Source organism: Canis lupus, chromosome 13, assembly GCF_003254725.2.
Source record: "Canis lupus dingo isolate Sandy chromosome 13, ASM325472v2, whole genome shotgun sequence".
NCBI classification, from domain to species: Eukaryota; Metazoa; Chordata; class Mammalia; order Carnivora; family Canidae; genus Canis; species Canis lupus.
The window spans coordinates 46,970,807-46,990,815 of NC_064255.1; the positions used below are offsets into that span (position 1 = coordinate 46,970,807).

The 20,009-nt window shown below is 33.1% G+C and overlaps 1 protein-coding gene across 3 annotated transcripts in view; it reads right to left on the reverse strand.

Annotated features, from left to right (window-relative positions):
• The window catches only part of CHIC2 (cysteine rich hydrophobic domain 2), a 60,540-nt gene that overhangs the window by 14,728 nt on the left and 25,803 nt on the right, over window positions 1-20,009 (reverse strand). For 2 of the 3 annotated variants that reach the window (XM_025435745.3, XM_049092963.1), the window contains exons 4-5: window positions 2,742-2,798; window positions 2,516-2,575 (exon numbers count right to left, since the gene is read on the reverse strand). In XM_025435745.3, coding sequence (XP_025291530.1) covers window positions 2,516-2,575; window positions 2,742-2,798 — 117 coding nt within the window. Of the gene's footprint in view, window positions 1-2,515; window positions 2,576-2,741; window positions 2,799-7,529; window positions 9,496-9,867; window positions 10,644-20,009 lie in introns of those variants that run through there. The other variant, XM_049092965.1, reaches the window with a different exon arrangement.

A 20,009-nucleotide genomic window follows, 5' to 3' on the forward strand; every position in this document is an offset into this window, starting at 1 on the left:
TCAGAGATAGTTTTTATAATTTCAGGTCTTAGGTATAGGGATTACATTTTACAGTATTTACTACATAATGCAAAATAATTAGGCTACTTTTAACTGTATTTGAATTATCATTAGTTTTTTTTATCATTAGTTTTTAAAGACTATATCCTACAGCCTCTTTTCCTTCAGAAGTCACACAGACACTGCCACTTGTCTTATTTCTTCTAAATCATACTGTTCTACTGTATTTGAAAAAAAGAAAAGTTGGTATTTTTTCTAGATTGTCCCCAGTATTCAAAACATAATCAAGGAGAATTATTTTCCTTTAACTAACAAATGATATTTCTGTGAGTTAAAGAAAAGTTAAGGTCAAAGAGAAACATGTGGTAAAAAAAGGACCCAATTCATTAGAAAAATAAAGCACTCTCTTCTTACTATTTTGCTATCTCAACTTTTGAATGGGGAGATATTTTTGTTTTGTTTTGTTTTGTTTTGTTTTAAAGATTTTATTTATTTATTCATGAGACAGACAGAGAGAGGCAGAGACACGGGCAGAGGGAGAAACAGGCTCCATGCAGGGAGCCCGACATGGGACTCAATCCCGGGTCTCCAGGATCATGCCCTGGGCCGAAGGCAGATGCTCAACCACTGAGCTACCCGGGCTGCCCGAATAGGGAGATTTTGAAATTATGTTATTCCCGCATGCAATGTATCACAAATATACATACTCTGAGAAAATTTAGAAAAAATACATTTTTGCAGCAATTTTTATATATTTTTCCTTTAAAAACAATTTGTATTTTTAAGTAATCTCTACACCCAACATGGAGCTCGACCCCACAACCTGAAGATCAACAGATCACATGATCCACTGACTGAGCCAGCCGGCACTCCTATATTTTTCTTTTTGACAGCTCTTCTGGGTATCTTCTATGATGGTGTATACTAAATAAAATGGTTTTAGGAAAATAGTTTATCTAAATATTCATGACAAGTTAAACTATTTTGCAAACAAAATACATAGTTCAGAATATTTTGGATGGTTAGTAAATTATTTTATTTTAATAAAAGATAAAAGAATGTCATAAAAATAAACATGAATATTTGAGTGCATTTTATGAATGAATGATGTTCTTATAGCTGTATCTGGAAATAAGAGCACTGGAAATAGCTTTCAAGCTTTCCTTTCCAACGTAAATTCAGAAATGGATTAGTATTGGGGTTTATAAATATAGCAGGTATTTTCTTCACAAAATCCTTTAAATCATCCCTCCCTGCAAAATATAAACTCTCTTACCATCTATGATGAAAGCACAAGACTAGAATTTTCATAGGTCAATCTCAAAACAAGTTATTTGAATATGCTTTTTTAAATAAAAAAAGTTATCAACTATCTTTCTCATCATCATAAATTAATGTTTGATATAATAGATAATGATAAGATCTACATTCTTTGATTCACTGAATAGAACTATTCTATGAAAAAAGAGACATTTTTAAGATGTCTTTTATCTTCAAGGCTAGAAATGGGATTTGACTGTATGATAATGAAAGAAAGGGAAAAGGCTACAGAGAAAAATGATTTTATGATAATTTCCAACTATTTAAGTACTGTTTTAATCAATCTCTTGTTCAGACACACATGCACACACATACATATACTATCTATGATAGCTATATTGTTTCAGAGAATAGACAAAATCTGCCAGAAGTGTGCCTGGTACTTCACAAAGACTATGACTTTCATTTTCAACAATTAACTCTTCCGCAGATCTTTTTCTTTTAACATAATAACCTTTCCATATTTAAAATAAAACACCCAAGCTCAAGGGAGAATATATAAAAATTCATGATTTTCTACAGTATTCTGAACTTCTCAAAAGGAGGAAAATTGTTCAAGTAAATCAAAGAGTCAGTAAATTAAATCTCATACCGAATAAATACTAAAATTCATTGTATACATGTGCCAATTAGATATCTTTTAAAGAATACAGGATGAGCAACATCTCATCTCCTGCTTTACTTTTAGGATAATTCTTCTTTACAAAACGATATTCTTATAACATTTTGAAAGATTCTTTAAAGGCCACTGAGGTATGGGCAGTTAAAATCTATAAAGGCTAAAGGTTTCTTAAGCTCCAACGGCTTGGCTGAAAGGTTTTCTTCCATACTTGGAAACTTGATTAGCATTATATAAAAAAGCCATATCTGACTTGCTGCGTAACCAAAGTTGTGGTTATTCTTTATACAGCATCTAAAATTTCACACTCCATCAACACATGTTCAGGCTATTTTATCTTGGCAATTAATTTATTATTTTTCAGAACAGAGTGAAGCCTTGTTTTCAAGTCATTCATAACTTTATAAATCAGTCTTGCACATGAAACCATGCATCTGTGAACCGTAGAAAATCCTTGCGCTCAGGAGATTAAGCTCCTGACACCTTTGCTGATTAATAATCATGGAAAGAATAAGATCAGAAGCAAAATAAATGATCATTTAATAGAGAAACTCACAAAACAGCCCTTTAACTTACATATTCCATCATGTTATTCGTTTCACATTTCCTTTTGCTCAGTCTCCAGTGCAAGCACAGCTAGACAAGTAGGAGAGTAAAAGAAGAAAAATGAGCTCTATTTTATTGCAGCACACAGACTAACCCATTTGTCCACCTTTCATATTTTTAGTTCAACAAAAGCATCTGTTTCCATACTGTGCAATTCAGACCCCAACAGTACGAAGCTGCTCCCTGTGGTACTCACCTTGTGGTATAACCTATTGTTTTCCCATTCTAATAACTTCTCAATCGATCTTCGTGTCTGGAAGACAAATGAGAAAAAAGTTTACTCTTGACTGGTTTTAGAAAAACTTTGTTATGCAGCTGTTTTTTGTGTGAAAAGGAGAGACGTAGAAGACAGTGACTGAGTGAGTACATGGTGGTCTATAATACTTTCAACATTTTAGTACTAAATAGTAACCTGAAGAGAAACAGTACTCTATTTCAATAAAGATATGGTTTTATTCTTTAGTACTGTATCTTTTTTTCAACTGTTTCAAACTTACTGGCCTCTCATATGAAACTATTAAAGTCTTCTAAAAGGCTAATGTCAAAAAAATAAACAGTGTCATCTACCAAGTGATATGAATTTTAGTCTCCATTTCTTTCAAAACTACTTCTGCAATACTTAAGCAATGATAAAAGTTCCTCCATATATGTTTTAAAACAAGTTATTTAAATATTAGTTCATAAAATACAAATGACTTTAGGGTAAATTCAAAAAGAAAGTAATTAAAAATAATAAATAAATAAATAAATCAGCTATCAAAACAGATTCTCACATCATACTTAAAAAATAATACCCAATTTAAAAGCTAGCTTATTAATTATTCCACAGATAAAGATTTTCAAACAGGCAAAATACTGTATATAAACCAACAGAAATGATACTAAAGTCAAACTCCTGTTAAAGGAATCAACTGAGAAGTTTATGTTTAAGTTCACTGGATTTTTGCAGTATCTACCAAGCAGCATAAAATGTGTCTTGCCTGGAAGTATGAATAAAGGAGAGGATAATTCATGATGCCAGGTGTTAGGATGAGACTGACACAGCTGCAGGTGCAAAAGGGACAGTGTTGCTCCAAGAATCAACTGCAACTTGGTGCAGCTGCAGCTTCCTTGCAAGGGAAGGAAAAAAGCATCTACCACCATTAACATGTATAACTAAATGAGTACTAATAATCAAATATGAAAATCTGCATGTCAAGCAAGGATGAGTGAGGTGAAAAAGTGTTAAGATCAAGCCGGTTTTGAATAGTTTAATGTTATATAATAAATGGTTATTATTTAAAGTATCTACTGTAGTCTAAATTACCATATTACCTTTTAGCATGTAGTACATACTAAAGATACACTAGTCACATAGGTGCCAATTATAATTCATAACTACCAATGAATTACCGACTATTACCATTTTCCAAGCTTATGTCATAAAAATCAGAAATTCACTTAACTCTGAGCAATAATACGCCAATGACTAATTTATTATATTACTTTTTTTGAAGTTTTTTTTGGCAAGAATTTTAAAGGAAAAAAGTGCCCTTGTTAACAATGATCAGCAGACCTCACTTGTTTCTTTGTAAAGATAGCCTTTTAGAGGCAGCTCTCCTTTTAAATGAAAATAGGGCAGCAGTTATGGTCACACTTTTTGTTAATTTAGTTGCCAGTCAGCCCCAAATCAAAAGAAAATAAGGCTGCAGAGTGTAATTAACATTCAGTTCAGTCGTTTTGTCCCTTGTCTAGCCCCCAAGCTTTGTTAAAATTGCCATCTGAATGCTGAAGGCTGTAGGGAAATCGATTTGATTCTAATCGCACCATGAAAAGAACATGATCTAACTGCTTTCAGCCCTCCGTAAATCTGTACTAGGTCTTTAGCACAATGCAACTTCCAATTTAAAAAGCACTGAATGTCTCGTCAATGACTTTGTGAAGAAAAAAGAACAAGGAGCAGACATAAAAATTCCAATAGTTGTTTAAGCATTAAAGTTCATTTGCATCACAGCGAACCTGAAAAGGGCTGACCTCTCAAACCGCCTCTCAGGTCTATGAAGTTGTAGCCTTGACAAGCTCACATTGACAGAGCTCATTGACTCTGAAAGGCTACTCTATCAATGGTGAAAAATGGCAATAGGTTCTACTCTGAGCAGGCATCTGCCTGCCCACCCGCTGCTAAACCAATGGCAAAACCGATTCAAAACCTGAATCTACCTTGTAATCTTCCTTTCTAGGACTTTTTAATAATAGATTAAGATTACTATACAATTTGAGGTTTTACTTTTACTGATGTTTAAAAAGGAGGGTGGAGAATGAAAGAACTAGGATGGGGAGAACAAGCTATCCAAGTCCATGCTTTTATATCAATGTATAAAAAGTAAAAGCTTAACATTACATTCAGCAAATATCCATATACTCAAAGAAAAAATTACCATCATATTTCATCACAAATTTAAACCTATGCTATATTATAATAAGAACAGATCTCATTAGGGATGGATCTCATGATGTATATAACATACAAAATCTATTTAGATACTTGAAAATAGTTACTTTAAATAACCTAAGTCAACTAAACAGTTTTTGGATAAAAGGTTTATACTACAAAGTATAAACCTGAAATTCCAAAATATTTATGTATGAATTCTGAATTTACTCTTTGCCTCTAATTAAGAGTTTAATGATAGGGTTTGGTATAATAATTGTATCTTACAATATTTAAGAACTCAAAACCAAACAAACCCTGATATGCCGTATTCTAAATAGGCATCTAAATATAAAATATTTCTACATACTTGACAGTCTAGAGAAAAAGCTGTGAATTAGCAGCATCTAATCTTGCGATAAGACTTCTTTCCTGCTTGACAGGTGAAAAAAAGCACTTGCACGTGCAGCTTAATTAATCATTGCACTTGACATCTCAATGATTTACAGTGAGGAGCAGGTGAGAACATACAAAACCAGAAAGGAACCCTTGATCTAAGTGGAACATTTCTAGGACACTAAGGTGACAAGTATATAGATTCTAGCAGTCATTTTAAAAAGGAAAGAAAGAAAGAAAGAAAAAGAAAAAGAGAAAGAAAGACAGAAAGAAAGAAACTGTGCCACAAATTATTTGTTAGTAACAACAAAAGCTCAAATTAAATGGAAAAAAAGCTTTAACTACCAAGAATGTTTAATACTCTGCAATTATTTTAGCTAAAAAAATCAAAATATATTTTCAAGCTTACATACAATATTAATTTAGCAAATGCTGAAAAAATATATGACATCTTAGCATTTATAAAAGCTATTTAAAAGCCTTCAAGAATGAAAAAAGTACCTTATAATTACAGTCATCTAAAAATAAAAGTTAGTTTATATCCACAGAGTTGTTAGATGGCTATTTCTAAAGAAATATAAGATTCAACACTGCCAAACTCTATTACTACTAGACATGCAAACCTAACCACATAAAAATCTGTTCTTGTTTTTTAAAAACCTGTATCAATCACCAAATTCAATATAAATTAAAGCAAACTAATATGCATCAGAAAAAATTAGTATGTATAGGGCCTGTCAACACAAAACACCAAGAAAATCATCTTGCAGTATTCTAGGCCAGTGGATTTCTAAAAATAAGTCATCTTAATTTTCTTAAAAGAATTTGGTGCTTGTGAAAAGCACCAGATTGATAGTCATGGGAACTAAAAATCTTCTATTTAACTGAAAAGAACAGGGGAAAGGGCAGTGCAGGCTTCAGTGCAAGCTTCCCTACAGTGGGCCTTAATCCTTTTCAGTGTTCACACCCTGGGGGTGAGAGGACAGGTTAGTGGTTCTTTACCAATGAATCTTCAGTCCCAAAGCATAAGATGATGAACAAGAAATCTAATTTTATCATAGAGTCTTAATTAAAAGGACCAAGACCACCAACTCACACCATGCAAGCAAAACAAGTTTTTAAGAGAATAATTTCATGCCATTAACCTGGTCTGGACAGACTCAAGAATCTGATGTGGACCCCCACCTATCTTCCTTATCACAGAGCTCATTTTTAATTTTTTTTCACATATTTCTCTATTTCAACATCTTGCTAATAACTATATTTTTCTCACAGGTGAACTAATTCCAATATAGCCATTTGGCAATGTTAAAGTAAAAAAAAAGACAGATTCAAAAACATTTCAATTTCTAAGTTAAACTCAGCTAATAAACAGACGTTTAAGCAATAGTAATAATAGAAGGATATAAATTTTGGCTCCATTTCTATTGCTTTTGATTCATTTTAATTTTTTGACAGAATTGGGAATAAGTGAAAACATGAAAACTTTATAGATGTAAAATGGCCTGGGTAATTCACAAAATGGCTAATTAAATAATAATAAAAAACTTACATTAGGCATGACATGTTCCTATCAACTTCCAAAGAGGCCTCCAAAGTAAGCTTACAAGAGGAAAATACCTATAGAGCACCTAGAAATAGTTAAGTTAGGGACTTGAAAATTAGTTTCCTGAAAATTCATATTTGAGTTATTATGAAGCATTTTTTTCCCATTTTTTCCTAAATATCACTACTTTCTAAGGAATAAATTACTATTCTCTATTAGCAAATTACATACCATTAGATATAAATAAGTCATTCAGGGCAGTAAGGAATCATTTAGAAAACCCTGAGTGTATTACTCCCCTACTTTTTACCACTATTACTTAATAGTACAGTCATCACCAATGTTTCATTTATCACAGTCAATTGTTTGAAACGTGGTTTTTCAAAACGTGGTTTTCTAGAAGTTGCTAATAAAATTAATGGAAATCTCATGAATTTTAAAGTACTTTAAAGCCAAAGGAAAAAATGTTAAATGTGGAAGCTGTAACAAAATTTCTCTGAAATTTTCCCAAGGAAATGGCATTCTTATCAGTCTTTAAAACATAAAGATGCTAAAATATGTTAACAAGATGTATAAATAGAATATCTCACTAATACTAATAACTATAAAAGTTCAGCTATTTCAACTTAGAATTTATTTGAATGAAATGTATTCATAACATCACAATGTCAAAGAGCAATTTCAAATGCTCAATTTCTTTTTTAAAACAAGTTTTAATTTTAAACTCCTGAATTTATAATGCATTAATAAGCTTTAACTAGAACAATGCTTTGAATATATGCATAATCTTTTTTTAAGTATTTTCAAGGAAGAACTATACTTTCTTTTGACATCTGTACAAATTCAAATTGCTAAAACAAGTGACACAAAAATGTTTTCAGTTAGAAGTCATTAGAAGGAAACCATATAAAATTTAAATGAATTATTTTAACGAGAAAATTACATGATTCACCTCCATTTCTTCTGGATTAATAAAGTCATATTGTGGTGATGTGCAGAAAACTAAATGGCATATCTCAGTACTGTGACGCATGAAAAATCTGGATTCAGCAAAAAGACAAACTAGGATCTGATCAGACTCCTCAAAAGGATGTTTAAACAAATTCCCTTCCTGTACTTCAAGGCTCCTTTTAAAAATTTTCATGTGAACATTAATTTTTAAATAATCTAGATAAACTAAAATATCCACCGAAGTATCATTACAACAACTCTCTTAGTACTATTTGTTAAAAGTAATATTTTGAGATGGAGATAAACTAAGCAACTGCAGATATTTTATGTATCAAAACTATAACTAATCTTAAATAAGTCATGCTTAATAAAAATTTATCAATAGTTTATGACCAAAACTAGTGGTTCTTAACTTTTTTAGGTTACTCCACTTGGTGAATGATGAAAAAGGTACATATGCATAAATATATAAAATGTTGCACATAATTTTAAGGGAATTATCCACTAACCCCTGATAACATTTCAGTAAATAATAACATCTCAAAAATGAAAACTGCATTCATTGTGGATCCATTATACTCGAATAAAGATTTTTAAAAACTAAAATTGAGTTTTAACTGACATCAGAAGATCAGAAAAATTGTTCATAAGATAAATGAATTTCACTAAGCTAATATAATCAAAAGTATTATTATCAGGGATTTTTAAGAACCATGTATTTACACAAGAATGAAACACTGGTTAGGACCAACAGGTAAAGGGGGGAAAAAATCACTTGCTAAGTGATTATAATGGATAACTGGAGAAACAAAAAGGGGTAAGGAATAGTATCTATTGATCATCACTTTAAGACTGACCCCAATGCTAGGTGTCTTCCCTTTGTTACGTTATTTAATCTTCAAAAGCATCTATAAGGCATCTTATATTACTTTCATTTTACATATGAAAACTACAGCTTAAAGGGGTTAAGAAACTTAAAGCTGCACTAGAAACAGAGCTAGGATGTGAAACCAGGATTGTATGGCCTTCGATATAATGCTCTTTCCACTATACATCAGAGCTATGAGTTTGTAAAGAATCTGTAACTTGTCAAATAACACATCTATGACACGCAAAAAGTATCTAACCCACTAATGACGCTATTGGCCTTGCCCATCCAACTTACTCTAAAACTATATTTTCCACCTCTGATACTTTGTGATTCTAAGGTCTGGGAAAACCCATTCCACTCTACTCTTTAGTCTCAATGAGAGTCATCCAAAATGTATTTTATTTTTTATACCTTTCCTCATGCAATTAAACATGACTTGAGGTATATTTCTATTTTACACATTAAGTGCACAGACTTACAAAATCTAAATGGTTTGCCCAAGGTTGTATCACCATTAAGGGGAATGACAGGACTCAAGCTCAAATCTCCAAACTTTGGATCAGCAACTATATTTCTGCTTGCATCTGAATTTCATAAAATTTCAAATAAAAAAACGTTAAAAAACAAGATAAAAACAACCATCTAATTCTTTTCCTTCAATCATGCAAAGAACAGAATTATTTACATCAAGCAAAAGTAGTTGAAGACTTTTACTTCTGAGTAGCTGTTGTAGCTGGTGTTAAGCCAATACTCCACTATCAACAGATACAGATAAACTGAAGAAGAAAAAAAAAAACCCATCATTTTTAAAACATCAGAGAATTCTGAAAACAACACAGAATAGATGAAATAAAATCCAAGGAAGAAAAGAGCCCTTCCAAAATCATTTCATGATTACAGGTCATTTTCTTTATTTGTTGATTCTAGGGGTGAGCTGAAGATCAAGCTTGGCAACAACCAGTGGGACTCAACTGCGGGGAAAGGGAAATCAACAAAACTTTTTCAGGTTGTTCATGCTGGCTAAATGGATTGGAAATTAGATGTACCCTAAAATGCAAAGCCAGTTCTCCCCCAAGAGATATTATTGAGTTTTGGGGCAGCATGAGAAGGTCGGAGACAAAGCCAGAAAGGCAGAGAAAATTACTCACAGTCTCCCAGGGCTCAGGAGACAAAATTCTGCTGGAAGGAGAAGGATCTACAGGATCCTGGGGTCCTGTAATAGAGTCCCACATCAGGCTCCCCACAGTGAGTCTGTTGCTTCTCCCTCTGCCTATGTCTCTGCCTCTCTCTCTCCCTCAGTCTGTGTCTCTCATGAATAATCTTTAAAAATTAATTGATTAACTAACTATGGTTAATATGTTCAGTAAAATAAAAGGAAAAGATGGACAAGTACGAGTGAAAAGAACATGATTTCGAAGAGAACTGGACTCTCAAAAACATCAAATGGACATTCTAAAATTAAAAAACACAGTGTCTGAAATTAAGAACTCACTGGATGTTAACAGCAGACTGGACACTGAAGAAGATAGGCAAAGCAAATTTTTCTAAAAACCACACCAATATTAGGTTCTAAATATTCAAAGAGAACTAAATGTCAGCCAGTTCTTGGCAAAAATACATTTTCTAAGTTGTCTAATACATCTTTCTTTAAAGTTCTAGTGCTACTTCTGCATGTTTAATGCTTAAAATTTATACTTTGAGTATCTTCATTTATGATGAGAATTTAGTGACATGTTTTTATTGCAATTAAAAAATTATTGGGATCTGGGTGGCTCAGGAGGTAAAGTGTCTGCCCTCAGCTTAGGTCATGATCTCAGGGTCCTGGGATCGAGCCCCATGTCAGGCTCCCTACTGAGTGGAAAGTCGGCTTCTCCCTCTGCCCCCCTTCTTCATGCTTGCATGCTCTCTCTGTAAGAAATAAAATCTAAAAAAAAAAAAAAAAAAAAAAAAAAAAAATCAGTACTGTTCACCCTAATGGCCATAGTATGTTTACTTTATGTAAGAATCAGTTTTCTAAGTTTCAAGCCTCAAGTGTTCTTTAAAATGAAATAACTAATAAGTATATTTCTCATTATGTCAAATGTTTTACATGCTTTTCCAAAGCTATTGAAGTAACATTTCAAAGGGGTTACATCTGTTTCTTTATCCCGCACTTTACAACATGGGAGATACTGAGGAAGGGGCAACAAACTACAGACAACACCTACAGTTGGACAAAGAAAACCCAACTCTTGAGAGTCTCTGTCCTGCCTATGTTGCATTAACTCATTACATGGCACTCTGAATCTCTCAAAGAGTAAAATATATGTTTCAAGGAAAGATATAATTTTAGGGAGAAAAAAAATACTTTACCAGAAATCAAATATACCTACTGGTTAGTGAGAATATCATAAATAATTTTTTAAAGACACATATGTTGATTTTTATTTGTTTTTATTTTTTTATTTGTTTTTATAAAAGTAAAATAGAACCAAAAGGACTCTATCAACTCTTAGTTGTCCAACTGGAACTCTGTATAAAATCTGATTAAAATGTACTTTTCTCCTGTGTCCACTTTATCTGTTTTACAGCCTTCTTCCTTAACTGTGACTCTGTATCTTCAAGAAATACAAATTTATTTAAATATTAGGAAAAAAATTAATTAGAAAGATAAATTTGCTGAAAAACTAAAGTATTATAAAAGCTAATATAAAATGCTTGAACATTATTACCATTTATAAATCAACCAGATAAACTATCCTAACTTGTGGAATAACAATCTTTTAAGTCCTTTCAAACCTCTAAAATCTCCCTGCTTCTAGGTATAAAATCAAATTATAATAAGTAATTTTTAAAAGCTTGATTTTGTATCCTTATTGGAGAATGGGTGAGGGGGAGGAAGTCATGAGATTTGGAGCTGTACGCCTGGGATTCTAATTGTGCCTTAGCCTTAAGATTGTGGGGCTTCCAACAGATTACTTAACTTCTAAGCCTCAGTTTTCTCATCCTTAAAGTAGGAATAGCATGAGCATCTACTCTTGGAATTTGGGGAAAATTAAATGGCATGGTGCAAGTAAACTGATTAAGTGATCTTGGCATATAGCAAACATTCAATAATTATTAGATGTTATAATATTTACCATACAGGACTGTTGTAAAGATTAAAGAGGATGTATAAGTTTTATAATATATGTATATATCAAATCATGCTGTACACCTGAAATTTATACAGCATGCCAATTATATATCAAAGCTGGATAAAAAAGAAAATGTATGGAATAGATCTTAAGTTAAATTTTTTTTAAAGATTTTATTTATTTCTTCATGAAAGAGAGAGAGACAGAGAGAGAGAGACACAGAGAGAGAGGGAGGGAGAGGGAGAGGGAGAGGGAGAGGGAGAGGGAGAGGGAGAGAAGGACAGAGACACAAGCAGAGGGAGAAGCAGGCCCCATGCAGGGAGCCCAACGCGGGACTCAATCCTGGGTCTCCAGGATCACATCCTGGGCCGAAGGCAGGCGCTAAACCGCAGAGCCACCCTGGCTGCCCTTAAGTTAAATGTTTTTATCATACATACACACAAAAGGAGGAGGTAAGGGGAAAATTATTAGAGGTAATGGTCAGTTCATGGTATTGTTTATGGTAGTTTCACAGGTGTATACTTAGCTCCAATTTATCAAGTTACATTGATATGTACATACATTAATATGTACAGCTTTTTTTGTATGTCAATCATACTTCAATAAAAAAGGAGACCAAAAAACCCGGAGTGAATGATGTATATGAAATGCTCTGACAACAGCAAGTGTACAATATAAGTTTCCCCAGCTATCCAAGAGTGTTCTTTTTTCTTTTTAGAGAGAGTGTATATATAAGCCGGAACGGGGGGGATGGGTGCAGAGGGAGGGAGAGAATCTTAAGCAGACTCCAGGCTTACCACAGAGCCCAACATGGGGCTCGATTTCATGACCCTGAGATCATGACCTAAGCTGAAACCAAGAGTCAGACACAACCAACTGAGCCAGCCAGGCACCCCTATCCAAGAGTATTCTTAGTGAAAACTTTCATAAACTGAAATAGCATAAAGAAGCAATTACCATAATTTATACAGAAAAATTTCTGAGCCTTCCTAGACCCAAAAAATAACCTCTTAGGCTTTACTGATACCCTATGATGTATCTTGCTAACAAATGTCCAAAATAAATAAGAGACAAAACACAGATGTTCACAGACACAGTTCAAAATCTGGCAGCTTGATGCTGAGGTGTTGAGTATGTAGCTCCTGGGGAAGGAGCTTGGTGAGGCCACCCTTGCTGCTCAGGACACACACTGCCTCTATAATAGCTGGGGGCAAAACAAACACTAAACACTATTTTTGCTTTTTGCCTTTCTTCCTGAAGCGAAAATCCTCTTTAGATTTTCTTCAATTAGCAAAAACAGGTACTAATATAGATCTTTTGTAAACTGAAATGTATGTCATAATGTGAACTTCCAAAAAGCAGGAGATACCTGTAATTATTTCTCATCATTTGTTCCTTGGAGTCCATTATTCCATTACAGATCACCATGGATTTTATATCTTAGCAAAATATTTTCAGTTATGGGGATGCCTGGATGGCTCAGAGGTTTAGCGCCTGCCTTTGGCCCAGGGCGTGATCCTGGGGTCCCAGGATCAAGTCCCGCGTTGGGCTCCCAGCATGGAGCCTGCTTCTCCCTCCTTCTGTGTCTCTGCCTCTCTCTCTCTCTCTCTCTCTATGTCTGTCATAAATAAATAAATAAATCTTTTAAAAAATATTTTTAGTTATGTAAATATCAGGAATTTAGCAATTTGGAAAGACTTATATTATAAACCAAACATTAATATCTTAAATTACATTTAAAAGGGGGTAAAGGTCAAATATCTAATACAATATGAAAGATTTTAAAAAATATAACAGGATGTCTCTCATTTAAATATATAAATGTGTAATTCAAGCTTGTTTCTCCTGGTTTATAGGACAGAAATTTCTGTAAATTATATTTTATATTGCTACATCTATCACGGTATATTAAACAGCATTAAACTTTCCTGTACAACAAAGATCAGTTTCCTGAAAAACCTCTGTAATAAGGGCATATATAAAAAAAAAAAAAAAAAAAAAAAAAAAAATAAGGGCATATAAAGTCAGGACAAAAAAGGATACCAAAGACTAAGAGCATTACTGACCACATAAAAGCCCTTATATTTGTTATATTTACAGAAACAAAGCAAATTAAATAGCATTCTAAAAAAGACAAAAAAAAAAAAAGGTTAGCATTAATTTTCTACATCTTCAATTAATAATAATGGCTGCCATAAAAACATATTTCATTCATCATCTTTTGTTCACTAGAAGCTTTTCAGGATTTCCCTTTAGCAAAATTTCTTTAAGAAACTTTTAAGTTTGGGGGTGCCTGGGTGGCTCAGTCAGAAAAGCACACAACTCTTGATCTCAGGGTCATATGTTCAAGCACCACATTGGGTATAGCAATTACCAAAAAAATAAATAACTAAACTTTAAAAAGAAATAGATGCTTTTAAGTTTATTTTGCTTTGTTTCATTATCTGCAATATCTTAAAAGCATTTTTGTTTATCTAATTCTTCATCCAAATGTTCAAGGCCATTTTCATTTTATGATTCAGTTACCAACTACAAACACTCAAATTCCAAACACAGAGTAAATTAGAAGTCTAAAAGTTGTGGGTAACTTTCAATACTGTCAGTATAACTGAATAAGTATATTTCAAATTCTTCCCATATACAAATATTTGTAGCTACCCCCAGGTTGACCTTCCCTTGAATTTAAGTCTTACAAGACCACATTCTCACTCAAAAACTCTACTTCTGACCTATCCCATTTGAATTTTCAACTCCTACAACATCCCAAGAAAAGTAACTTACAATTACTAGATAACTAAACTGAGGTTAGAGAAAAGATATCCAAAAGTAAATCTAAGCATACTAAATTTAAAGAGAAATGCACTTAGATTGGATACAGACCCTTTTCATCAAAGTTTCAAAAACTAAACAGCAATTATCTTTAAAAAATAAAACAAAACTTGGGGTTCCTGGCTGGTTCAGTCAGTGGAGCGTGCAACTCTTGATCTTGGAATTGTGAGTTTGGGTCCCACATTGGGTGTAAAGATTACTTAAAAGAAAAACAAACTCAGAGAAGCGACACACACACACACACACACACACACACAAAAGCTTGTATGAAAATTCTTACTAAATGTTAATTCTTTAGATTTGAAATAAAAATCAACATTGAAAACTTAAAGCTTAGAAATACAAATTTTTTTACAGCCGGACACAGCTCAATATTCTAAGGATTATAGATTTTCAGAGCTGTAAAGTACCTGAGAAGTCAGTTACCCTCTCTTTTTCTTATATTAAAAGAAAAAGAAGGGGGCACCTGGGTGGCCCACTCAGTTAAGCATCTGCCTTCGGCTCAGGTCATGATCCCAGGGTCCTGGGATAGAGTCCCATGCTGGACTCTGTTGGGCAGAGCTGTTTTTCCCTCTCCTCTGCCCCTTTGCCTGCTGCTCCCCCTGCTTGTGCACACGCGTGCTCTCTGTCAAATAAATAAAATCTTTTTTTTAAAAAAAAAAGGATAATGGCTGAGCATAAACAAAGTCTATAAAGTCACTAAAGTTGGGATAGGATATATATTTATTTACAAAATCTCAGAAGATTAAAACTAATAGTTACTTCAATATGAAAGACAAATCAAAACAAAAATATTGTAACACAACATACAGTAAAATTACAAAACTTGTTTCCCCAAAAAATCAGCACATACAAGTCATAAAGATTTCACTCACTTGGACATCAATTTTCTAAACTATAATACTACAATTAAGACACAATCAAAAAGCAAAGTACAAACAAATATATAAATAAAAATAAGCTTTTGCAAAGAAAATGTCATAAAATCTATTTAATGAAGCTGAAGCATTTTATTCACTTGGAAGCTCCGCAGGCACTTACAAAGAACCTACTAAAAGGCTGAAGCTTCTTGTTTTATGGTCTTCCAAGTACTTATCACTATTTGTAATCACATCATTGGTTTTTGTCGATCTTTTAAGTCCACAAGAGAAACCACACAGCCTCTAAATAGTATCTAAATAGTGTCTAAAACAGTACCAAGCCCATAATGTGGTTTCAGAAATATTAGTTGAATTAATGAATAAATAATTTCCAGAGAATGGTACACTAGCAGCATAAAGAAATGGCAGCTGAAATCTGCATTTTCATTAGACAAATACGCTCTTTTCCCAACAGTATTGACCTAATAAGTCATTTTAAGCATTTTCTATTAAAACAAATATATGTTATATAACAGAATGAAAAGTTCAAATGCATATTTGAGAGGTAAGACAAGACTTCAAATACATTTTGTGATTACAGGTGAACATTTCACATTTCTAGGCCCTAAAGATACATATTTATTGTCTTTGTTGTTAGAGGTACTTTATGAAAAATATGACAAATACTTACAAACTTAAACTACCTCTGTACTCACCCAACTGTCCAAGCAGACTACATGCTCTCTGAGTAGAGCATGAATATACATCTTTCTATCCCCATCATATGCAGCACAGTACTTACTTACTCTATAAAGTCCCCCAAATATCTGAAAGCTAATTAAATACTTCTAAATAATGCATTGGTCACAGAATAAATCAAATGAGGAATAGAGAAGTAAAATGAACTGAATGAAAATTAAAAACACAACATATCAAACTTTGCACAATACAACTAAAGTAGTATTCAGGAAGGAAATTTATAATATTAAGAACCAGAAAAATAAAATAAAATAAATAAAAAAATAAAGAACCAGAAAAGTTTCAGACTAATGACTTGTTTCTACCTTAAGAAACTAGAAGAAAAAAATTGAACTCAAAGTGAGAAGACATAATAATAGTCAAACTAAAAACCAATGCAATATAAAACAAAATCAATAGAAACAGTCAATGAAATCAAAAGCTGGTCTCTGAGAAGATTAATAAAATTGATAAGCCTCCAGCTAACTGGCCAGGAAAAAAAAAAAGAGAGAGACAATGAATAAATTAACAATTTCAGGAATGAGAAAAGTAATGATCTCCAAAGATTTTACAAATGTTAAAAAGGGGGCAGCCCAAGTGGCTTTGCAGTTTAATGCCACCTTCAGCCCAGGGCCTGATCCTGGAGACTTGGGATCAAGTCCCACATCAGGCTCCCTGCATGGAGCCTGTTTCTCCCTCTGCCTGTCTGTCTGTCTGTCTGTCTCTCTCTCTCTCTCTGTCTCTCAGGAATAAATAAATAAAATCTTTTTAAAAAATGTTAAAAAGGTAATTAGTAAATATTATGCCAATTATAAACAACTAAGATAAAATGGACAAATTCTTTGAGAAACAGAAAACTATAAAGCTCAACCAAGATAAAATGGATGAGCTAAAAGTCCCATATTTTAAAAAATTGAATTTGTAGTTTAAAGCTCTTCCAACTAAAAACTTCCAAAATTTAAGGATGAAACAAATGCATACTTTGCACAAACTCTTTTGGGAAAATGAAGAAGAGAGAATACTTTCCAACTCATTTTATGAGGCTATCATTACCCTGATGCTAAAATCAGGTATTACAAGAAACAAAGACTACAGAAAAATATCCCTCATAAACATAGATGTAAAAATTCTCTTTTTAAAAATTTTATTTATTTATTTATTTCAAGTAAGCTCCATACCCAATGTGGGGCTTGAACTCACGACCTTGAAACCAAGAGTTGCACACTCTACCGATTGGGCCAGCCAGGCGCCCCTAGATATAAAATTTCTAAACAAAGTTATATTCTATTAAACACGACAAAAATATAAAAATAGACACAACCAACCAAGTGGCTTTCACTCCAGGAATGCAAGGTTGGTTTAACATCAATCAATGTAATTCAACATATTTCTAATCTAAAAGAAAACCCATACAACCATTTCTAAAGGAGAAGAAAAGGCATTTGACAAAATCCAACATGTATTCCTGATAAAAACTTTCTGCAAACTAGTCAAAAAAAACTTCCTCAAGCTGGTAAAAAAAAACATTTACAAAAATCCTACAATTGGAGTACCTGGGTGGCTGAGTCAGTTAAATGTCTGCCTTCAGCTCAGGTCATGCTCTCAGGGTCCTGAGATCAAGCCAAATGGGACTCCCTGCTCATCAGGGAGTCTGCTTCATCTTCTCCCTCTGCTCCTCCCTCTGCTTGTGCATGCACACACACTCTCTCTCTCTCTCCCACTCAAATAAATAAGATCTTTAAAAAAAATTTTTTAAACCCTATAATTAAGATGATAAGAAATGAAGAAAGTGTATATTCATTTCTCCTAAGTCAGGAGCAAAACAAGGATACCTGTTTTCACTACTTCTAATCAATATTTTTCTGGAGATTCTAGTCAACTAGTGCAGTAAGGAAAAGCAACAAAAAGCATCCATATTACAAAGAAAAGTAATATTGTCTTCATTGCAGATGATATGACCATCTATAAAGACATTCAATACTCTACAAATGAATCAACCGAATAGGTGAGTTTAGCAAAACTATACCCTAGCATGAAAAAAATAAATGATTGAAATTTTAAAAATATTTACTACATACACAATTCCAGACTTCAAATTATATTACAAAGCCATAGTGATCAAGGTAGTATGGTACTGACTCAAAACTGACACATTGATCAAGGTAACAGAAGAGAATATTGAGAAATAAACCCACAATTACATGGTGAATTAATCTTCAGCAAAGAAGAAAATAATACACAGTGAAAAAAGTCTCTTTAATAAATGGTGGGAAAACTGGATAGCTACATGCAAAAGAATGAAACTGGACCACTTTCTTCCATCATACACAAAAATATAAACTCGAAATGGATTAGAGACCTAAATTATAAGACCTAAAACCATAAAAATCATAGAAGAGAGCACAAGCAGTAATTTCACTGACACTGGCCATAGCAACATTTTTCTACATACATTTTCTGATGCAAGGGAAATAAAAACAAAAATAAACTATTAGGACGACAGCAACACAAAAACTTTCTGCACAGTGAAGGAAACAATCAACAAAACTAATAGGCAACATACTGAATGGGAGAAGATATTTGCAAATGATATATCCAATAAAGAGTTACTATCCAAAATATATTTAAAAGTGTATAAAACTCAATACCCAAAAAAATAATCCAATTAAAAAGTAGGCAGAAGACATGAACAGATGTTTCTCCAAAGAAGACATACATATAGCCAACAGACCCATGAAAAGATGTTCATCATCACTTATCATCATGGAAATGCAAATCAAAACTATAATGATATATCCCCTCACACCTGTCAGAATGGCTAAAATAAAAAACTTAACAAGTGTTGGTGAGGATATGGAAAAAAAGAAACCGTCATGCACTGTTGGTGGGAATACAAACCTGTGCAGCCACTGTGGAAAACAGTCTGGGTCCCACAAAAAAGTTACATATACAACTGCCGTATGATCCAATAATCACACTACTGGGTATTTGCCCAAAAAAATATACCAAAACACTACAGTTTACTGTACCCCTATGTTTACTGCAACATTATTTACAATAGCCAAATTACGGAAGTAGCCCAAATGTCCATCAATAAAGGGATAAAGAAAATATGGTATTCTCTCTCTCTCTCTCTCTCTCTCTCACACACACACACACACATACACAAAGTCATAAAAAAAGAACAAAATCTTGCCATTTGCAACACGGATGGAGCTAGAGTATATAATGCTAAGCAAAATAAATCAGAGAAAGACAAATATCACATGATTTCACTCATATGTAGAATTTAAGAGGCAAAACAAAGGAGCAAAGGCAAAAATAAAAAGACAGAGAGAGAGAAACCAAGAAATAGACTCTTTACTACAACAACAAATTGGTGGTTACCAGAGGATAGGTGGTTTGGAGGTTGGGTGAAATAGGTGATGGAGATTAAAGAGTACACTTAACATGATGAGCACTGAGCACATGCAGAATTGGCAAATCACTATATTGTATACATGAAACTAACCCTGACTTTCGTCAATGTACAATGGCAATTTAATGAGGAGAAAAGTCTTTTCAACAAATACTGCGAGTCACTGCCATATGCAAAAAAATGAACTCTGATCAGTCTTTTATATAAAAATTGGCTTAAAATGGGTCATAGATCTGAAAGTAAAATGCAGAACAGATCATAAAAGAAGAAGTCTGGAACCTTGGTTTAGGCAAAGAATCCTTATATATAATACCAAATACATAATCCAC